Genomic DNA, 20,362 nt, shown 5'->3' with positions numbered 1-20,362 from the left:
CAAGTGCTAATAGTTGAGCAATGATCTTTGGAATATGTAACAAAGTGCTGCACAGTATAAAGGGCACTGGATGGGAGGGTGGGCTCCAGAGACTCATGATCTGGACCCAGTTGAGGCTTATCACTTAGCAGATTCATTCTAGGGCATCTCTAAATTTAAAAATTCTTTGATTCTAAAAACTTTGGGATCTTTTATTTAGATCTTCACTTAGATATAGCATTTATAAATAGAATAGTAAAACTGAAAGTATTCACTGAGAAATATTTTCATAAATTGACTACTGTCATATTTAAAATATTTCATTAAGTACTTTACACTTTCAAACAGTTTCCACTGATTTTTAGTAAGTCTCTAGTGAAAAAGGTATTCCATTTATAGATCACTATCTCCATTTTCCAGGTAGCTGCCAAGGCAAAGAGCAATAAAGCACTTGTCAAACCTATAAGCTAGCAATAAAAAGGAATGGTCTTTCCCAAATCCCACAGTGGAAAAAGGATAGTTTTAAAGGAAATATTTGCCTAGCTTAAAATTTATTCTATATATCTAACATTCTTCCAGGAGCAAGATACAATATAGATGGACTCAATCACCTCTTTTTAAACTGTTAATCAATTAACTTTCAGATTTCCGTGACAGTTCTAGTACCATAAGTGCAACCAAAAAGACAGGGTCATGGGACTTCCCTGGTGGCGCAGTGGTTAAGAGTCTGCCTGCCAATGCAGGGGACACAAGTTTGAGCCCTGGTCTGGGAAGATCCCACATGCCACGGAGCAACTAAGCCCGTGCACCACAACTACTGAGCCTGCGCTCTAGAGCCAGCGAGCCACAACTACTGAGCCTGCAAGCCACAGCTACTTAAGCCTGCATGCCTAGAGCCCGTGTTCCACCACAAGAGAAGCCACCGCAATGAGAAGCCTGCACACCGCAACGAAGAATAGACCCCGCGCGCAGCAACGAAGACCCAACGCAGCCAAAAATAAATAAATTTATATATATATATTAAAAAAAGACAGGGTCATGAAACCCAAGGTATCAAAAATAAAAGACATTTCCAAGGTGAAAGGGCAGCTTGAAAAATAAATATACAGATCATATCCCCTATAAAAACCTACCCCTGGCAAGTCTAGCAGGGCAAAAGAAAATGTGATTTTCTTTGATGCCCCATATGTCTAGATCTGGGAGGTAGCCTGGTATAACAGAAAAACGTGAGGTTTGAAAGTGAATAACCTGACTGCGTTCTAGTCCAAGCTTTGCCACTACCAGCTGTGTGACCCTGGACATGTTGAGTCTCAAACTCAGCTTCCTTATCTGTAAAATAGGGACAATAATACCTACAACTCTGAGACAGGGCTGCTGTAAGGACTAAGTGAGGAAACGTGCATCTAGCACAGTGCCCAGCACATAGCAGTAAGTACTTAAAATGGTTTTCGAGTCTGACTCGACTAGAAGTGAGAGAGGCAGAGTAGAATTATGTGAAGAAGTAAGTTGAAAATCACTTTGGGATGGTAATAATTTTAAGGTTCTCCTGGTTTCAGGCTTCTTTTACCTACCAGAAACAAAAAGAAAGGGAATTAGGAAGGTGTAGTTTTTCGGCCATAGTCTTACAGAGTGGCTTCAAGGATCCCAGCGGAGACATATCCTGCCCGAGTCTGAGATGAGTTTCAGTATAAGCTCACTGAGCACAGAGTACAGCACTTGATCTTTTTCTTCTTACTTCTATATGAGAAACTTTTAAGTTTATGACTTCAGTTACATATTTAAAGCTAACCTGCAGTCATATTAACTAAATCAGTGTAGGAAGATTACTCAAACCCAAGAAAAATAATTTTTAAATGGAATCTTCAAGAGTTCCAAGAGCTAAAAGTATAAGTGTATATCTAAAGTAATCGTAGTCATTATATCAAATGGCCTTTAGCATATATTCATCCATATAATATCATGTTAAAAATAATAAAATTGTCTGGGCTTCCCTGGTGGCGCAGTGGTTGAGAGTCCACCTGCCGATACAGGGGACATGGGTTCGTGCCCCGGTCCGGGAAGATCCCACATGCCGCGGAGCGGCTGGGCCCGTGAGCCATGGCCGCTGAGCCTGCGCGGCTGGAGCCTGTGCTCTGCAACGGGAGGGGCCACAACAGTGAGAGGCCCGCGTACAGCAAAAAATAAAATAAAAATAATAATAATATAATTGTCCCCTAATTAACTCTTCCCATCCATACTTCCTTATTTCTGTTAGTGGTACTACCATTCCTTTCAACTGGATATCCTAGCCTTATGCCTGAATTATAAATTTCTTCTTTTAGCTCTTTTTTTTTTTTTGCGGTACGCGGGCCTCTCACCGCTGTGGCCTCTCCCGTTGCAGAGCACAGGCTCCAGCCGCGCAGGCTCAGCGGCCATGGCTCACGGGCGCAGCTGCTCCGCGGCATGTGGGATCTTCCCAGACCGGGGCACGAACCCGTGTCCCCTGCATCGGCAGGCAGACTCTCAACCACTGCGCCACCAGCGAAGCCCTAGCTCTTATTTTTATCAAGATTACACATGTATATGGTTTAAGGAGTCAAATAGCTTTATGAGGTGTGTTAAAAAAGGCCCTACCCTTCTTGCCCTATTCTCCTTTCTTCAGGAGCAAGCACATACTTAGATTTCTCTTATCTGTTTAAAAATATATTTTTTGCTGTATCTCTAAACATTATGCTTGTATTTGCTATTTCTTGATTTTTTCAGTTTTAGAAAATGAGGATTGGGTCTTTTGCTCCTCCCCATCCAAACCCTACAAACATATACGACACACACTTTCTCTCACATATTCACCTATCCCATGTTATTATATTGTAGTAATAGGTAGATAAACATTTAATGTTTACCTTATTATGAGTTAAGCCAAGTAGTTAACTCATTATTTTTCCTTTCCTGAAAACTTTTTGTTTTCCCTGGAGTTTCTTTTTTTCCCTTTTTTTTTAAAAAAAAAGTTTTCCATGCACTTATCTCTTATACAACTCTAAATAGTCCACCAGGAGTCTAAATCTTCCCTCAATACATTCAGATACCGCAAATATTCAGAAATAGGAAAATGATATAAAAGTTCCTCCCCAGACCCTTCTGATCTGCTCAAATAGAAGTGGTTACTCTCTCCTTTTTGGTACAAAGCTGTCATGTTAGAATCTCCCTTCACCTAGAGATTCCCTTCACCTCTCTCCTGGTAGCATCCCCAGTTTCCTATATCTCAATCTTCCTGTTCCTTGGTTTACTCCCTTGTTTTGATGGAGTACATCATCTAGCGGTTTCCTGAGAAAGGATGGAAAGGAAGTACCACAGACCCTGATGTAGGAACATTCTTGGTATATCTGACAAACTGCTAGGAGGCCAGTGTACCTGGAAAGGAGTGAACAAGAAGGAGAGTTTTAGGAATTAAGGCCTAAGAGGTAACAGGGCCAAATCATGTAGGATCTCGTAGGCCATGGTAAGGATTTTGGCTTTTACTCTGAATGCGAAGAGAAGTCAGTGGATGGCTTTGAGCAGAGAAGTAACATGATCTGACGTAACATTTTATCTGAATCACAATGACTGCTGTGTAGAGAGAAAAAAACCTAAATGGAAGTAAAGGTAAAGCAAGGAGGTTTCTACAATTAGTTTACTGCAAGAATCCAAGTGAGATTTGATAATATCTTGCACTGAGATGGTGTCAATGCAGGAGGTAAGAAGAGGTCAGAATCTGGATATATTTTGAAATAGAGTGGCAGGACTTGCTGACTGGATTTGGACGTGGGGGAAAGTGAAGGATGACTTCAAAGTATTTGGTCTCAGCAATTGGAGGGATGGAGTTGCCATTTAACAAAAGGGGGAAGACTAGGAAAGCAAAAGATTTTGGAGAAAAAAATCAAAGTTTGATTTTGGGCATCTTAAGTTTGAAATGCCCATGAGATGCCTCAGGAAGCTGGATGTTTAAGTCTGTAGTTCAGAATTGAATCCTGAAGCACTTCAATGTTTAAGAATTAGTAAAACTTGGAGGACTCAACAAATGAGCCAGAGAAGGTATGTCCAGTGAGGTAAGATATAAAAGCCAAAAGTGAGGGGTCCTAAAAGGCAAAAAAAGAAAATGCTGTAAAATAGAGTATGTGGTCAACTTGTCAGAGATTCTGATACTTCCAGTAAGATGAAAACTGAGGACTGACCACTAGATTCGTATGGGCACGCAACATGGAGGTCACACCTGGCCTTTACAATGCAACTTTGATGAAGTAGTTGGCACAAAGGCCAGATTGGAGTGAGTTCAAAAGAGAACTGAGGGGCTTCCCTGGTGGCACAGTGGTTGAGAGTCCGCCTGCCGATGCAGGGGACGCGGGTTCATGCCCCGGTCTGGGAGGATCCCACATGCCGCAGAGCATCTAGGCCCGTGAGCCATGGCCGCTGAGCCTGTGTGTCCGGAGCCTGTGCTCCGCAACCGGAGAGGCCGCAACAGTGAGAGGCCCGCGTATCACCAAAAAAAAAAAAAAAAAAAAAAAAAGAGAACTGAGTATGGAATGTTACCTAGGTAGAATTCTTGGCCAATATATTTTAACCTGAATCAAATCATAAAGAAATAATCAGGCAGATCCTAATTATGGGACATTTTACAAGAATTCTTGAGTCTTCAGAAGTGTCAATGTTATAAAAGTATAAACAAACAAGCAAATAAACAAAACAAAACAAAAGGCAGGGAATTGTTCTGGATTACCAAAGACTAAAGAATCTTCCCACTGTGTGCTCCTTCACTGGATCCTGGATCTGGGGAAAACTATTTATAAAGAATATTTGTGGAATAACTTGAGGGAAACAAATACAGGCTGTATGTTAAATAATATTAAACCAATGTCTCATTTCTTGGGGTTCATAATGGCATTGTAGGTTATGTAGGAGAGTATCATTGTTCTTGGGGAATTCATGCACAAGTATTGATATTTAAGGGTGAAGTGATATAATGCCTGAAAATTACTTTAAAATGTGTCAGTGGAAAATACGTACATGGAGAGGGGCTGGGGGGTAGGAGGAAAACGAAAATCTGGCAAAATGTCAACAACTGTCAATCCAAGTGAAAGGCACAGTATGAAAGTGGGAATTACTAAACAATGAAAAGAAGAAAAACTCACTCCACTTCTCCCTGATTTGTGTCTCCCTTGGGAGGTGACAGGATATTTTGTATTCTTGGGCTGAGGAAGGCAGCCATCAGCTGACTCCTGTTGCCCTGATGTCTCAGCTTACTGCAGGCTTCAGCATCTCTTTCCAACAAGCAATGTTTGAAGTAGTGACAGAGAAATATAGTTATAATGCTTAATATTTATTTAGCTTTTATGTTAAGTGTACCAAGTACTATGTTAAGTACTTTTACTGCATTATTTCACTGAGTTCTCTACAACTTTACAGGAAAAGAAACTAAAAGCTACTTTGCTTGTTAGTGGTAGAGCCAAAGCTCATACTTTAAAACCCTCACTATAGGGACTTCCCTGGTGGTCCAGTGGGTAGGGCTCTGCATTCCCAATGCAGTGGGCCCCGGTTCGATCCCTGGTTGGGGAACTAGATCCCGCATGCATGCCGCAACGAAGATCCCGCATGCCACAACTAAGACCCAGCGCAGCCTAAGTAAATATATTTTTTTAAATTAAATAAATTTTTAAAAAGTGGCATTAAAAAAAAAACTCACTATACTTCCTAAGCTCCTTTGCCAGGAGAGGACAGATTGCTGAGATATATAAGAAGCATAACATACGGGACCCAGCAAACTGACATGTTTCTGGGGGATGAAGGTAGAATTTTACTTTGAGACATAAAAAAAATAATCTTCATCTGATCAAGACTGTTATCGTCTTCCTGCCTAAAAATGTGATTTTCTACTAGATCTGCTTCAGCTGTAGGATCACCTGCCTGTAGAAAAGAGAATTCTTCCTACCTTTAATGTAATAGCCCAGTGACATAAACTGCTTGAAAAGATTTGACTACACTTGCTATTTCCATTTACTCCAAATGTCCTTTTCCCCAACTTTTTATCGAAATTCTACAGAAGAGTTCAAAGAACAGTAAAATCAACAGCCATATACCTTTTATTTAGATTCGTCAATTATTGACATTTCGCCAAATTTGCTTTCTCTTTCCCTCCCTTACATATATTTTCCCACTAAAATATCTTAAGCTGCAGGCATTATATCACTTCACTCCTAAGTACTACTTGCACATGTATCTCCCAAGAATAAAGATACTCTCCTACATGATCTTCAATTCCATTATCAATCTCAAGAAACCTGACACTGATGCAACAGTATTATTTAATATACAGTCCATATTCAAATTTCTCCCAAGTTGTCCCCAAAACAGATTCATTGAATGGAACTAACAAATTGTAGCCCTAGAATTATAAGGAACTTGCTTTGTGAGGGAGTCTCAGCCTCCCTACTTGTAAAGATGGTGATAATAATTACCTCTCTAGATTGTTTGGAGAATGAAATAACAGTTAATGCAAATACCCTTTACAAACTCAATCCACTGTACAAATTCAAGGAAGGCTGAAAGATTAGAAAGCTGCCTTAGTATTTTGGTGGTTCTCAACTACAGTTCTCAACTATGGTAAACATATACCATATATGTCAGTAACACATTAGAGGTCAAAAAGTAGTACACATTTTCTCAAAGGCATTCTTCAAGTCCACCGAGGAGGTAACATAAAGTTGTAAGAATATATATTTTCCTGCCTTAGGACAAAAGCTGTTTTACTTCTTAAAAATTATTCACTGCTCACTGCAAAAGTTAAATGAAACAGGAGGAGTGAAATAAAAAGTGAAGCTTTTTCCACACCCATATACAAATTATTTTCATTTTAAAAGAAAATAAAACACAGCTCATAAATATCTTAATCTTTTTGGAATTATCTCTTGTGTATCTTCCTCATCACTGTCCTATAGATCTCCCAATCTCCAGGCTCTCCATCTTCTAGCTTACCCTCCCAATCATCAAAAGAGTTATTTTTCTAAAATTCAAATTATGGCACCTGCATAATTAAAAGCTCTCAGCCTCGGGCTTCCCTGGTGGCACAGTGGTTAAGAATCTGCCTGCCAATGCAGGGAACACGGGTTTGAACCCTGGTCCAGGAAGATCCCACATGCTGCAGAGCAACTAAGCATGTGCGCCACAACTACCGAGCCCACATGACACAACTACTGAAGCCCGTGTGCCTAGAGCCCATGCTCCCCAACAAAGAGAAGCCACCTCAATGAGAAGCCCATGCACCGCAATGAAGAGTAGCCCCGGCTCACCACAACTAGAGAAAGCCCGCACACAGCAACGAAGACCCAACGCAGCCAAAAATAAATAAATAAAATAAATTAAAAAAAAAAAGGCTCTCAGCCTCTAAAAGTAAGCCCTTAATGGCACAAGCTACCCAGTCTTAATTCCTGTCTCTTTTACATCTTAATCTTCAACAACATCCCTGTCTTTGCAGGGACTGTTCTCTCTTTCTGTACCAGCTCACTTTGTTCATCTAGTGAGAGCCTAAACATCCTGCAAAACCCAGCTCAAGAATCACCTTTTTTTCCCCTAATGTCCAAAGGACAAAGTTAATCATGCATTTTGTGCTTCTGCTGAACCTTAAACACGTATCTACTCTAATGCTTTGTACAGACTTCTACAACTAGTTATCTACAAACTGTTTCTCCTATTCCACAGTGCCTCTCTTAAGGACATGCTCTGTTACATAATCTGTTTCCCTAGCGTCTAGCTTAGTTTTTGGTACCTTGTTGGTACTTTAATTAAGCACTCACTACATTCACTCTTATTTGTACACAGCTTACTCACTAAGCAAAAGAAGTTAGCAACAGTATGAACTATAGATTGATGATCCAAGCCAATGTGTGGCCACGAGTCAGTGATATGCCAAATTTCCTACCAGCCACTGATCCAGGGTCACCTCCTCTTGGACTCACCAATGACAGGGGGGGTAGAATCAATTACAGAGAATAGGATTTTAGATTATTACAAATATTGGTCCCAGAATTTCAGTGAGGCTGAAAGTGAAGTGTTTAACATGATACCTGATGAAGGCAAAGGGGAAGTGCTCTTGAATCCAACTGCTCAACTTCACCCCGTATAAGTGAGAACAGAGATTGCAGAACCAGCTTCGGGGCTTCTAGTTGATCATTAGCATTTACTTCTGCAGACTCTTCATCACTAACAGCATGTATGGCTGCATGTAATATATTTTCTTGCATAAAGGGTGTGGTATCTCCTGAAGAAAGTCCTTTGAGAGGTAAATAAAATGCCTATGTTAGGATAAATTTCCATCATGGTAAACACCTTAAAACAATTATGCCTGTTAATCATAAAATTTTCAAATAAAGCTAATCACATAAAAATCCCAAAAACCCACAGAAACCACAAGTTATTCTCCTCAATAAATTAAGATTGTGCTGACATCTGATTGTTTCTATTAGCGATTAGTTAATAGAAGCAATTCTATTAGATCTATATAACTTTTTTATTTATATTATAAATTAAGAATATAATTTATATTCTTAATTAAGAATTATAATTAAGAATATAAAAAAAGATCTAAAGAAAAGTAGGTTAAAATCTGACCAAAAACTTGATTCTCCCAAAGGAAAAACGAATTAACTATAATCTGAAGTCATGTCTTAAGCAAAATGAAAGAACTACATGGGAAGGTAAATGTGTTTATCATATGAAAGGCTAAAGAAGTTAAGCCTTCCTCTCTAAACTCTTGGTCTGATAACTTTAGAACTACTTCTGGATCCCAGCAGAGCAGAAGGAATTCAGATGTCCAGAGCTAATGGCCACAGAAGCTTTTTTCCTAATAAAAAGAAGTAACACAAACTTGGGGGAAAAAAATCAGTGAATAAATCCTTGGCCCACAGCTCCTGAAATGACACACCAAAGTTTTAAACTTTAAATGTTACACATTATAACTTCACCCTTCACTGAAATCTCAGCATCAGTTCTAATTTTCATATTGAAATTGAATAGACTGTCTGCATCTGTACGTACCTTTAGCTAGTCCGGCTTGGAAAGGATCTTTCTCAGTAATTTAGCGTGTTCATACCATGACTGAAGTTGCCTCCTGCCAGCCCTCTAGAGCAGGGGTCCCCAACCCGTGAGCTGCAGACCTATAGCAGTCCGCGGCCTGTTAGGAACCGGGCCGCACAGCAGGAGGTGAGTGATGGGCAAGCAAGCGAAGCTTCATCTGCCACTCCCCATCGCTCCCCATCGCTCATGTTACTGCCTGAAACACCACCCCCCCAACCCTGGAAAAACTGTCTTCCACGAAACCGGTCCCTGGTGCCAAAAAGGTTGGGGAGTTTGCCCAGAACCCTGTCTTCTACTGCCTTCTAAATAAATCCACCGCTCTAGCCAAGCTGGCCAATTCTGTATCTCCCTAACATTAATACTCTGCACCTTTCTGAGCAATTACAAATCCTAACAGTTAAAAAATTTTCCTCCCCGGACGTCCCTAGCTGTCCAGTGGTTGAGACTCTGCACTTCCAATGCAAGGGGCTCAGCTTCGATCCCTGGTTGGGGAACTAAGATCCCACATGCCGCACAGCGTGGCCAAGAAAATTAAAAAAGAAAAAAATTTCCTCCCATCTGTCTAGTTAAGTTCTACCCTAAAAAAATTCATATATTTCTCTATAACATGAGCCTGAAGTAAGCTTACTTTCCTCTAAATCCTATATATGGTCTATGGAAAGCCCGCCAGGGCTTTGCATTATAGTGTATTATAGTGACTGGTGAAGGATCGTATTACAGTGACTGGTGAAGGGTCGTATCTTTATTAGATCATAACTCCTACAGCACAGGGATTAATTTACTTACTATAGTATTGCAGTTATATTCAGTAGCGTATTCAGCATTAAAATTCCAAGTGTTGTGCTTTCTACAGATAATCACCTACAGTGATTCCTTATATTTTAGAAAATTCTCTTCTATAAATTTTATGTCATTTGGACTCTGGAAGTACGAGGCCTAGAGATGGCCTGCCATTTTATTTTGCAGGAACAGTATTTGTGAAAACATGGATGATTCTTCTGCCTTCTAATTTTCTAACCACAATGGTAGTAGTGCCAATGTAGGAACATAAGCTTTGTATAGAGAACTACAAAGAGACTAAGAGAAATACTGTTTTCTTTCCTTTTTCTCCAGCCACACTACTGTGCCCAAGTTATTTAATTTCATATAGACTGTGATAAGGCTAACCTCTCAAATTCTATACTTCTTTTCATTAAATTCTTCCCACATAATTATCAAATATTACTCCATATTTCCTCTTTGAAAAATTGAATTTTATAATGCTCATTTTCTGTAGAGGGAATTTAAATAAAACCCTTGAAGGATATGGCCAAAGAAGGGCAGGATTTTCCAAAGTAAGGATAAAGGACAGAATTTATGACTCCATTATCTAAAGGAAGTCTAAAAAGGGTCCTGTTAAATAATGGAAATGAAAACACGCCATATGATTACCTCAGTTATTTAGACAGTATAGATGCATAATAGTCACGGTTCCTGCTAGATCCATTTTCTAAGTTATTTTATTTACTTATTAAAATTTTTTTCTTCCAGTTTTATTGAGATGTAATTGACATACAGCACTGTATAACTTTCAGGTGTACAGCCTAACAATTTGACTTACATAAAACACGAAATGAATCCCACAATAAGTTTATTTCATATAGATAAAACATTAAAGAAATAGAAAAAAATGTTCTTCTTGTGATGAGAACCCTTAGGATTTACTCTCTTAACAACTTTCACATATAACATAACACATAACATTACATACATAACACATAACATAATTTCACACATAACATTAATTATATTTATCATGTTATACACTACATCCCTAGTAATTGCTTATCCTGTAATTGGAAGTTTGTACCTTTTGACCACCTTCACCCAATTCCCCTTCCCACCACCCCACAACTCTGGTAACCACAAATCTGATCTTTCTCTATGAGTTTGTTTGTTTATGAAGTATAATTGACCTGCAATACTGTTAGTTCCTGGTATACAACCTAGTGATTCAATATTTCTATACATTTCAAAGTGATCACCATGATATGTCTCATTGTCATCTGTCATCATTACAAAGATATCACGTAGTTATTGACTATATTCCCCACACTGTACATTTCATACCTGTGACTCATTTATTTTGTAACTGAAAATTTGTACCTCTTAATCTCCCTCACCTATTTCTCTCCTCCTCCCATCCCATTCCCCTCTGTCAACCACCTGTTTGTTCTTTCTATGACTGTTTCTCTTTAGTTATGTTTGTTCACTTATTTAGTTTTTTAGATGCCACATGTAACTGAAATCATACAGTATTTGTCTTTCTCTGACTTATTTCACTAAGCATAACACTCTCCAGGTCCATCCATGTTATCACAAATGGCAAGATGCCAATCTTTTTCATGGCTCAGTAATATTCCACTGTATATGCATGTATCTGTGTGTGTGTGTGTGTGTGTGTGTGTGTGTGTGTGTGTGTGTGTGTGTATAGAACACATCATCTTTATCCATTCATCTACTGATGGGCACTTAGCGTGCTTCCATATCGTGGCTATTATAAATAATGCTGCAATAGACACAGGGGTGCATGTATCATTTTGAATTACTGTTTACCTTTCCTTCAGATAAATACCCAGGAGTGGAACTGCTGGATCATATGGTAGTTCTACTTTTGCTTTTTTGAGGAATCTCCATACTATTTTCACATAGTGACTGCTCCTATTTACATTCCCACCAACAGAGCAGAAGGGTTCCCTTTCCTCCATGTCCTCACCAACACTTGCTATTTGTTGTCTTTTTGATACAAGCCATTCAAACGGGTATGAAGTGATATCTCGCTGTGGTCTTCATTTGCATTTCCCTGACGATTAGTGATGTTCAGCATCTTTTCTTTCTTTCTTTTTTAAAAAAGCAGAATAGTACTGTATACTCCTCATTTGTGTATCAGAAAAAAGAATGCAAGGAGATCATACCCTAAGATCTGAGCTAGTGCTCGGTGCCAGAACTTTAAAATATTTCTGGAAAGATACCCAAGAAATTCCCCTATAGAGAAGGGAACTGAGGAATCAAGATTCTGATCAGGGAGGAGGACTTTCATTTTAGTTGTTTGTTTGTTTTTTTTGAATTTTATTTATTTTTTTATACAGCAGGTTCTTATTATCCATTTTATACATATTAGTGTATACATGTCAATCCCAATCTCCCAGTTCATCCCAACACCACCACCCCACCACTACTTTCCGCCCTTGGTGTCCATACATTTGCTCTCTACATCTGTGTCTTTATTTCTGCTCTGCAAACCGGTTCATCTGTACCATTTTTCTAGGTTCCACATATATGCGTTAATATACTTGTTTTTCTCCTTCTGACTTACTTCACTCTGTATGACAGTCTCTAGATACATCCACGTCTCTACAAATGACCCAATTTCACTCCATTTGATGGTTGAGTAATATTCCATTGTGTATATATATATATATATATATATAACATCTTCTTTACCCATTCATCTGTAGATGGGCATTTAGCTTGCTTCCATGATCTGGCTACTGAAAATAGTGCTGCAATGAACATTCAGGTGCATGTGTTTTTTGTTTTTTGTTTTTTATTTTTTGCAGTACGCGGGCCTCACTGTTGTGGCCTCTCCTGTCGCGGAGCACAGGCTCCGGATGCGCAGGCTCAGCGGCCATGGCTCACGGGCCTAGCCGCTCCGCGGCATGTGGGATCTTCCCAGACCAGGGCACGAACTTGTGTCTCCTGCATTGGCAGGCAGACTCTCAACCACTGTACCACCAGGGAAGCCCACATGTGTCTTTTGGAATTATGGTTTCCTCTGGGTATATGCCCAGTAGTAGGACTGCTGGGTCATATGGTAATTCTATTTTTAGTTTTTTAAAGAACCTCCATACTGTTCTCCATAGTGGCTGTATCAATTTACATTCTTACTAACAGTGCAAGAGGGTCCCCTTTTCTCCACACCCTCTCCAGCATTTGCTGTTTGTAGATTTTCTGATGATGCCCATTCTAACTGGTGTGAGGTGATGATACCTCATTGTAACTTTTTTTTAAAATGCTTGGCTTTTTTTGTTTGTTTGTTTTTGTTTATTTATTTATTTTTGGCTGTGTTGGGTCTTCATTTCTGTGCTAGGGCTTTCTCTAGTTGTGGCAAGTGGGGGGTCCACTCTTCATCGCGGTGCATGGGCCTCTCACTATCACGGCCCCTCTTGTTGCGGAGCACAGGCTCCAGACGCGCAGGCTCAGTAGTTGTGGCTCACGGGTCCAGCCGCTCTGCGGCATGTGGGATCTTCCCAGACCAGGGCTCGAACGCGCGTGTCCCCTGCATTAGCAGGCAGATTCTCAACCACTGCGCCACCAGGGAAGCCCCTCATTGTAGTTTTGATTTGCATTTCTCTAATAATTAGTGATGTTGAGCAGCTTTTCATGTGCTTCTTGGCCATCTGTATGTCTAATTTGGAGAAATGTCTATTTAGGTCTTCTGCCCATTTTTAGATTGGTTTGTTTCTTTTTTTAATATTGAGCTGTATGAGCTGTTTATATATTTTGGAGATTAACCCTTTGTCTGTTGATTCGCTTGCAAATATTTTCTCCCATAGTGAGGGTTGTCTTTTCATCTTGTTTGTAGATTGCTTTGCAAAAGGTTTTAAGTTTCATTAGGTCCCATTTGTTTATTTTTGCTTTTATTTCCATTACTCTAGGAGGTGGATCAAAACAGATCTTGCTGTGACTTATGTCAAAGAGTGTTCTTCTTGTTTTCCTCCAAGAGTTTTATAGTGTCCAGTCTTACATTTAGGTCTCGAATCCATTTTGAGTTTATTTTTGTGTATGGTGTTAGGGAGCGTTCTAATTTCATTCTTTTACATGTAGCTGTCCAGTTTTCCCAGCAACACTTATTGAAGAAACTGTCTTTTCTCCATTGTATATCCTTGCATCCTTTGTCATCGATTAGGTGACCACAGGTGCATGGGTTTATCTCTGGGCTTTCTATCCTGTTCCATTGATCTATATTTCTGTTTCTGTGCCAGTACCATATTGTCTCGATGACTGTAGCATTGTAGTATAGTCTGAAGTCAGGGAGCCTGATTCCTCCAGCTCTGTTTTCTTCCCTGAAGACTGCATTGGCTATTCGGGGTTTTTTGTGTCTCCATACAATTTTCAGATTTTTTGTTCTAGTTCTGTAAAAAATGCCATTGGAAATTTGATAGGGATTGCATTGAATCTGTAGATTACTTTGTGTCGTACAGTCATTCTTGCAATATTGATTCTTCCAATCCAAGAACGTGGTATATCTCTCCATCTGTTTGTATCATCTTTAATTTCTTTCACCAGTGTCTTGTAATTTTCTGCATACAGGTCTTTTGTCTCCCTAGGTAGGTTTATTCCTAGGTACTTTATTCTTTTTGTGTCAATGGTAAATGGGAGTGTTTCCTTAATTTCACTTTCAGATTTTTCATCATTAGTGTATAGGAATGCCAGAGAGTTCTGTGCATTAATTTTGTATCCTGTTACTTTACCAAATTCATTGATTAGCTCTAGTAGTTTTCTGGTAGCATCTTTAGGATTCTCTATGTATAGTATCATGTCATCTGCAAACAGTGAGTTTTACTTTTTCTTTTCCAATTTGTATTCCTTTTATTTCTTTTTCTTCTCTGATTGCTGTGGCTAGGACTTCCAAAACTATGTTGAATAATAGTGGTGAGAGAGGACATCCTTGTTTTGTTCCTGATCTTAGAGGAAATGCTTTCAGTTTTTCACCACTGAGAATGATGTTGGCTGTGGGGTTGTCGTATATGGCCTTTATTACGTTGAGGTAGGATCCCTCCATGCCCACTTTCTGGAGAGTTTTTATCATAAATGGGTGTTGAATTTTGTCAAAAGCTTTTTCTGCATCTATTGAGATGATCAAATGGTTTTTATTATTCAATTTGTTAATATTGTGTATCACATTGATTGATTTGCATATACTGAAGAATCCTTGCATCCTGGGAGAAATCTCACTTGATCATGGTGTATGATCCTTTTAATGTGCTGTTGGATTCTGATTGCTAGTATTTTGTTGAGAATTTTTGCATCTATATTCATCAGTGATATTGGTCTGTAATTTTCTTTTTCTGTAGTATCTTTGTCTGGTTTTGCTATAAGGGTGATGGTGGCCTCATTGAATGAGTTTCACAGTGCTCCTTCCTCTGCAATTTTTTGGAAGAGTTTGAGAAGTATGGGTGTTAGCTCTTCTCTAAATGTTTGACAGAATTCACCTGTGAAGCCATCTGGTCCTGGACTTTTGTTTTTTGGAAGATTTTTAATCACAGTTTCAATTTCATTACTTGTATTGGTCTGTTCATATTTTCTATTTCTTCCAGGCTCAGCCTTGGAAGGTTATACCTTTCTAAGAATTTGTCCATTTCTTCCAGGTTGTCCATTTTATTGGCATAGAGTTGCTTGTAGTAGTCTCTTAGGATGCTTTGTATTCCTGCGGTGTCTGTTGTAACTTCTTTTTCATTTCTAATTTTATTGATTTGAGTCCTGTCCCTCTTTTTCTTCATGAGTCTGGCTAATGGTTTATCAATTTCTCAAAGAACCAGCTTTTAGTTTATTGATCTTTGCTATTGTTTTGTTTCTATTTTATTTATTTCTGCTCTGATCTTTATGATTTCTTTCCTTCTACTACCTTTGGGTTTTGTTTGTTCTTCTTTCTCTAGTTCCTTTAGCTTTAAGGTTAGATAGTTCGAGAGTTTTCTTGTTTCTTGAGGTAGGCTTGTACTGCTATAAACTTCCCTCTTAGACCTGTTTTGGCTTCATCCCATAGGTTTTGCATCATCGTGTTTTCGTTGTCATTTGTCTCTAGGTATTTTTTGATTTACTCTTTGATTTCTCCAGTGATCTCTTGGTTATTTAGTAACGTACTGTTTAGCCTCCATGTGTTTGTTTTTTAAACTTTTTTTTTTCCTGTAACTGATTTCTAATCTCACAACTTTGTGGCAGGAAAAGATGCTTGAGATGATTTCAATTTTCTTAAATTTACTGAGGCTTGATTTGTGACCCAAGACGTGACGCATCCTGGAGAATGTTCTGTGAGCACTTGAGAAGAAAGTGTAATCTGCTGTTTTTGGATGGAATGTCCTATAAATATCAATTAAATCTATCTGGTCTATTGTGTCATTTAAAGCTTCTGTTTCCTTATTTATTTTCATTTTGGATGATCTGTCTATTGGTGTAAGTGAGGTATTAAAGTCCCCCGCTATTATTGTCTTACTGTTGATTTCCTCTTTTATAGCTGTTAGCAGTTGCCTTATGTATTGAGGTGCTCCTATGTTGGTTGCATATATATTAATAATGGTCATATCTTCTTCTCGGATTGGTCCCTAGATCATTATGTAGTGTCCTTCCTTGTCTCTTGTAACATTCTTTATTTTAAAGTCTATTTTATCTGACATGAGTATTGCTACTCCAGCTTTCTTTTGATTTCCATTTGCATGGAATATCTTTTTCCATCCCCTCACTTTCAGTCTGTATGTGTCTTTAGGTCTGAAGTGGGTCTCTTGTAGACAGCATATATATGGGTCTTGTTTTTGTATCCATTCAGCAAGCCTGTGTCTTTTGGTTGGAGCATTTAATCCATTCACATTTAAGGTAATTATCGATATGTATGTTTCTATTACCATTTTCTTAATTGTTATGGGTTTGTTTTTGTAGGTCCTTTTCTTCTGTTGTGTTTCTCACTTAGAGAAGTTCCTTTAGCATTTGTTGTAGAGCTGGTTTCGTGGTGCTGAATTCTCTTAGCTTTTGCTTGTCTGTAAAGCTTTTGATTTCTCCATCGAATCTGAATAGGATCCTTGTCAGGGAGAGTAATCTTGGTTGTAGGTTTTTCCCTTTCATCACTTTAAATATAGCATGCCACTCCCCTCTGGCCTGTAGAGTTTTTGCTGAGAAATCTGCCGTTAATCTTATGGGTGTTCCCTTGTATGTTATTTGTCATTTTTCTCTTGTTGCTTTCAACGATTTTTCTGTCTTTAATTTTTGTCAATTTGATTGCTATGTGTCTTGGCCTGTTTCTCCTTGGGTTTATCCTGTATGGGACTCGCTGTGCTTCCTGGACTTGGGTGGCTATTTCCTTTCCCATCTTAGGGAAATTTTCGACTATAATCTCTTCAAATAGTTTCTTGGGTCCTTTCTCTCTTCTCCTTCTGGGACCCCTATAATGCGAATGTTGTTGCGTTTCATGTTGTCTCAGAGGTCCCTCCGGTTGTCTTCATTTCTTTTCATTCTTTCTTCTTTATTCTGTTCCGTGGCAGTGAATTCCACCATTCTGTCTTTCAGGTCACTTATCTGTTCTGCTGCCTCAATTATGCTGCTCTTGATTCCTTCTAGTGTAGTTTTCATTTCAGTTATTGTATTGTTCATCTCTATTTGTTTGTTCTTTAATTCTTCTAGGTCTTTGTTAAACATTTCCTGCATCTTCTCGATCTCTGCCTCCATTGTTTTTCTGAGGTCCTGGATCATCTTCACTATCATTATTCTGAATTCTTTTTCTGGAAGGTTGCTTAATTTAGTTGTTTTTCTGGGGTTTTATCTTGTTCCTTCATCTGGTACATAGCCCTCTGCCTTTTCATGTTGTCTATCTTTCTGTGAATGTGGTTTTTGTTCCACAAGCTGCAGGATTGTAGTTCTTTTTGCTTCTGCTGTCTGCCCTCCTGTGGATTAGGCTAACTAAGAGGCTTGTGAAAGTTTCCTGATGGGAGGGACTGGTAGTGGGTAGAGCTGGGTGTTGCTCTGGTGGGCAGAGCTCAGTCTTGAGCATCTTTTTATGTGACTGTTGGCCATCTGTACATCTTCTTTGGAAAAATGTCTACTCAGGTCCTCTGCCCATTTTTTAACTGCGTTGTCTGGTTTTTTGAAATCACGTTGTATGAGTTCTTTGTATATTTTGGATATTAACCCCTTCTCAAATATATAATTTGGAAATATTTTCTCCCATTCAGTAGTCAGCCTTTTTGTTTTGTTGATAGTTTCCTTCACTGTGCAAAAGCTTTTTAGTTTGAATTACTTATTTTTGCTTTTGTTTCCCTTCCCTGCAGAAACATATCCAAAGAACTATTGCTAAGACCAATGACAAAGAGTGTACTGCCTATGTTTTCTTCTAGTTTTATGGTTTCAGGTCTTTCATTTAGGTCTTTAATCCATTTTGAGTTTATTTTTGTGGTGTGAGGAAGTGGCTCAGTTTGATTCTTTCATGTAGCTGTCCCGTTTTCCAAACCCTATTTATTTAAGAGGTTAAATTTTCCCCATTGTATATTCTTGCCTCCTTTGTCTTTAATTGTCCATATAAGTGTGGGCTCATTTCTGGGCTCTCTATTCTGTTCCAGTGGTATATGCGTCTATTTTTGTGCCAGTAGCATATTGTTTTGATTACTGTAGATTTGTAGAACAGCTTGAAATGAGTGAGCATGATACCTCCAGCTTGTTTCTTCTTTCATAAGATTGTTTTGGCTATTCAGTCTTTTGTGCTTCCATACAAATTTTAGATTTACTTGCTGTATTTCTATGAAAAATGCCATTGGTATTTTGATAGGGATTGCACTGAATCTGTAGATTGCTTTGGGTACTACAGTCATTTTAACAATATTCTTCCAATCCATGAGCATGGTACATCTTTCAATCTGTGTTATCTGTAGTTTTTTTCACCAGTGTTGTAGCTTTCTTAGTGCAGGTCTTTTACCTCCTTAGTTAGATTTACTTATTGTATTCTTTTTGATACAATTGTAAATGGGGTTGTTTTCTTAATTTCACTTTCTGATAGTTTGTTGTTAGTATATAGAAACACAACAGATTTTGTGTACTAATTTTTTATCCTGCAACTTTGCCAAATTCATTGATGAGTTCTAATAGTTTTTTGGTGGCATCATTATGATTTTCTATGCTTAGTTATCATGTCATCTGCAAACAGTGACAGTTTTATTTCTTCCTTTCCCATTTGGATTCCTTTTCTTTTTCTCGTCTGATGGAAGACTTCGAATACTATGTTGAATAAAAGTGACAAAGGTGGGCATCCTTGTCTTGTTCTTGATCTCAGAGAGACTGCTTTCAGCTTTTCACAGTCGAGTATAACAGTAGCTGTGGGCTTGTCATGTATGGCCTTTATTATGCTGAGGTATATTCCCTCTGTACCCAATTTGTGGAGAGTTTTTACCATTAATTGGTGTTGGATTTTGTCAAAAGCTTTTTCTGCATCTATTGAGATGATCATATGATTTTTATTCTTCATTTTGTTAATGTAATGTATCACGTGATTGACGTAAACACTTTTAACTCTGGTATAAAAGTTAAAAGACAGAAGTATTATGAGTAACTATAGCCACAATAAAGTGTTAATGGATAAACCATATATTTAAAATGTAAACTGTGACATCAATAACATAAAATGTCAGGGGAGGAGAAGTTAAACTACTTTTTTTTTTTGCCATGCTCTGCAGCTTGTGGGATCTTAGTTCCCTGACCAGGGATTGAACCGCCTCAGCAGTGAAAGTGCAGAGTCCTAAGCACTGGACCTCCAGGGAATTCCCTAAACTGTACTTTTTGATTATGGTAAAAATTAAACTGTCATCAGCTAAAAATACAATTATATATATATATGTGTGTGTGTGTGTGTGTGTGTATATATATATATATATATATATACAGACATATATATATATATGTTTTATATAAGCCTCTTGGTAACCAAAAAAAAAAATCCTCCAGTAGACACACAAAAGATAAAGATATCAAAGCATACCACTATAAAAATTATCAAATAATGAAGACAGAAAGAAAGGAAGAGAGGAACTACAAAACAGCCAGAAAACAATTTATAAAATGGCAATAGTAAATCCTCATCTACTGATAATTACTTCAAGTGTAACTGGATTAAACTCTGTAATCAAAAAACATAGGGTGCCTGAGTGATTTAAAAAACAAGATCCAACAATTGTTTCAAGAGACTCATTTTAGCTTTAAGGCACACATAGGCTGAAAGTGAGGGATGAAAAACGTATTATATGCAAATGATAAACAAAGAGAGGAGGAGTTGCTGTACTTATATCAGACAAAATTAAGTCAAAAACTGTCAAAAGAGACAAAGGTCACATAAAGGGGTCAATTTATCAAGAGGATATAATAATTGTAAAGAGATATGTAACCAAGCACATATATAAATATATATAAGCACATATTAACTAACCTGAAGAGAGAAATAGACAGCAATATAATAATAATAGAGGACTTCAATACCCCACTTTCAGCTATGAATAGATCATACAGACTGATA

The 20,362-nt window shown here is 38.3% G+C and overlaps 1 protein-coding gene across 5 annotated transcripts in view; it reads right to left on the bottom strand.

Annotated features, from left to right (window-relative positions):
• CNST (consortin, connexin sorting protein) overlaps positions 1-20,362 on the bottom strand; it is a 125,299-nt gene that overhangs the window by 49,910 nt on the left and 55,027 nt on the right. For all 5 annotated transcript variants that reach the window (XM_033430337.2, XM_049713540.1, XM_012533602.3 and 2 more), the window contains one exon: positions 8,052-8,257. In XM_033430337.2, coding sequence (XP_033286228.1) covers positions 8,052-8,257 — 206 coding nt within the window. The remainder of the gene's footprint in view (positions 1-8,051; positions 8,258-20,362) is intronic.

The sequence above is a fragment of the Orcinus orca genome, chromosome 1, assembly GCF_937001465.1.
Source record: "Orcinus orca chromosome 1, mOrcOrc1.1, whole genome shotgun sequence".
NCBI classification, from domain to species: Eukaryota; Metazoa; Chordata; class Mammalia; order Artiodactyla; family Delphinidae; genus Orcinus; species Orcinus orca.
The sequence above is the reverse complement of the archived record's forward strand: the minus strand, read 5'-3'. Positions and strand labels throughout refer to the sequence as shown.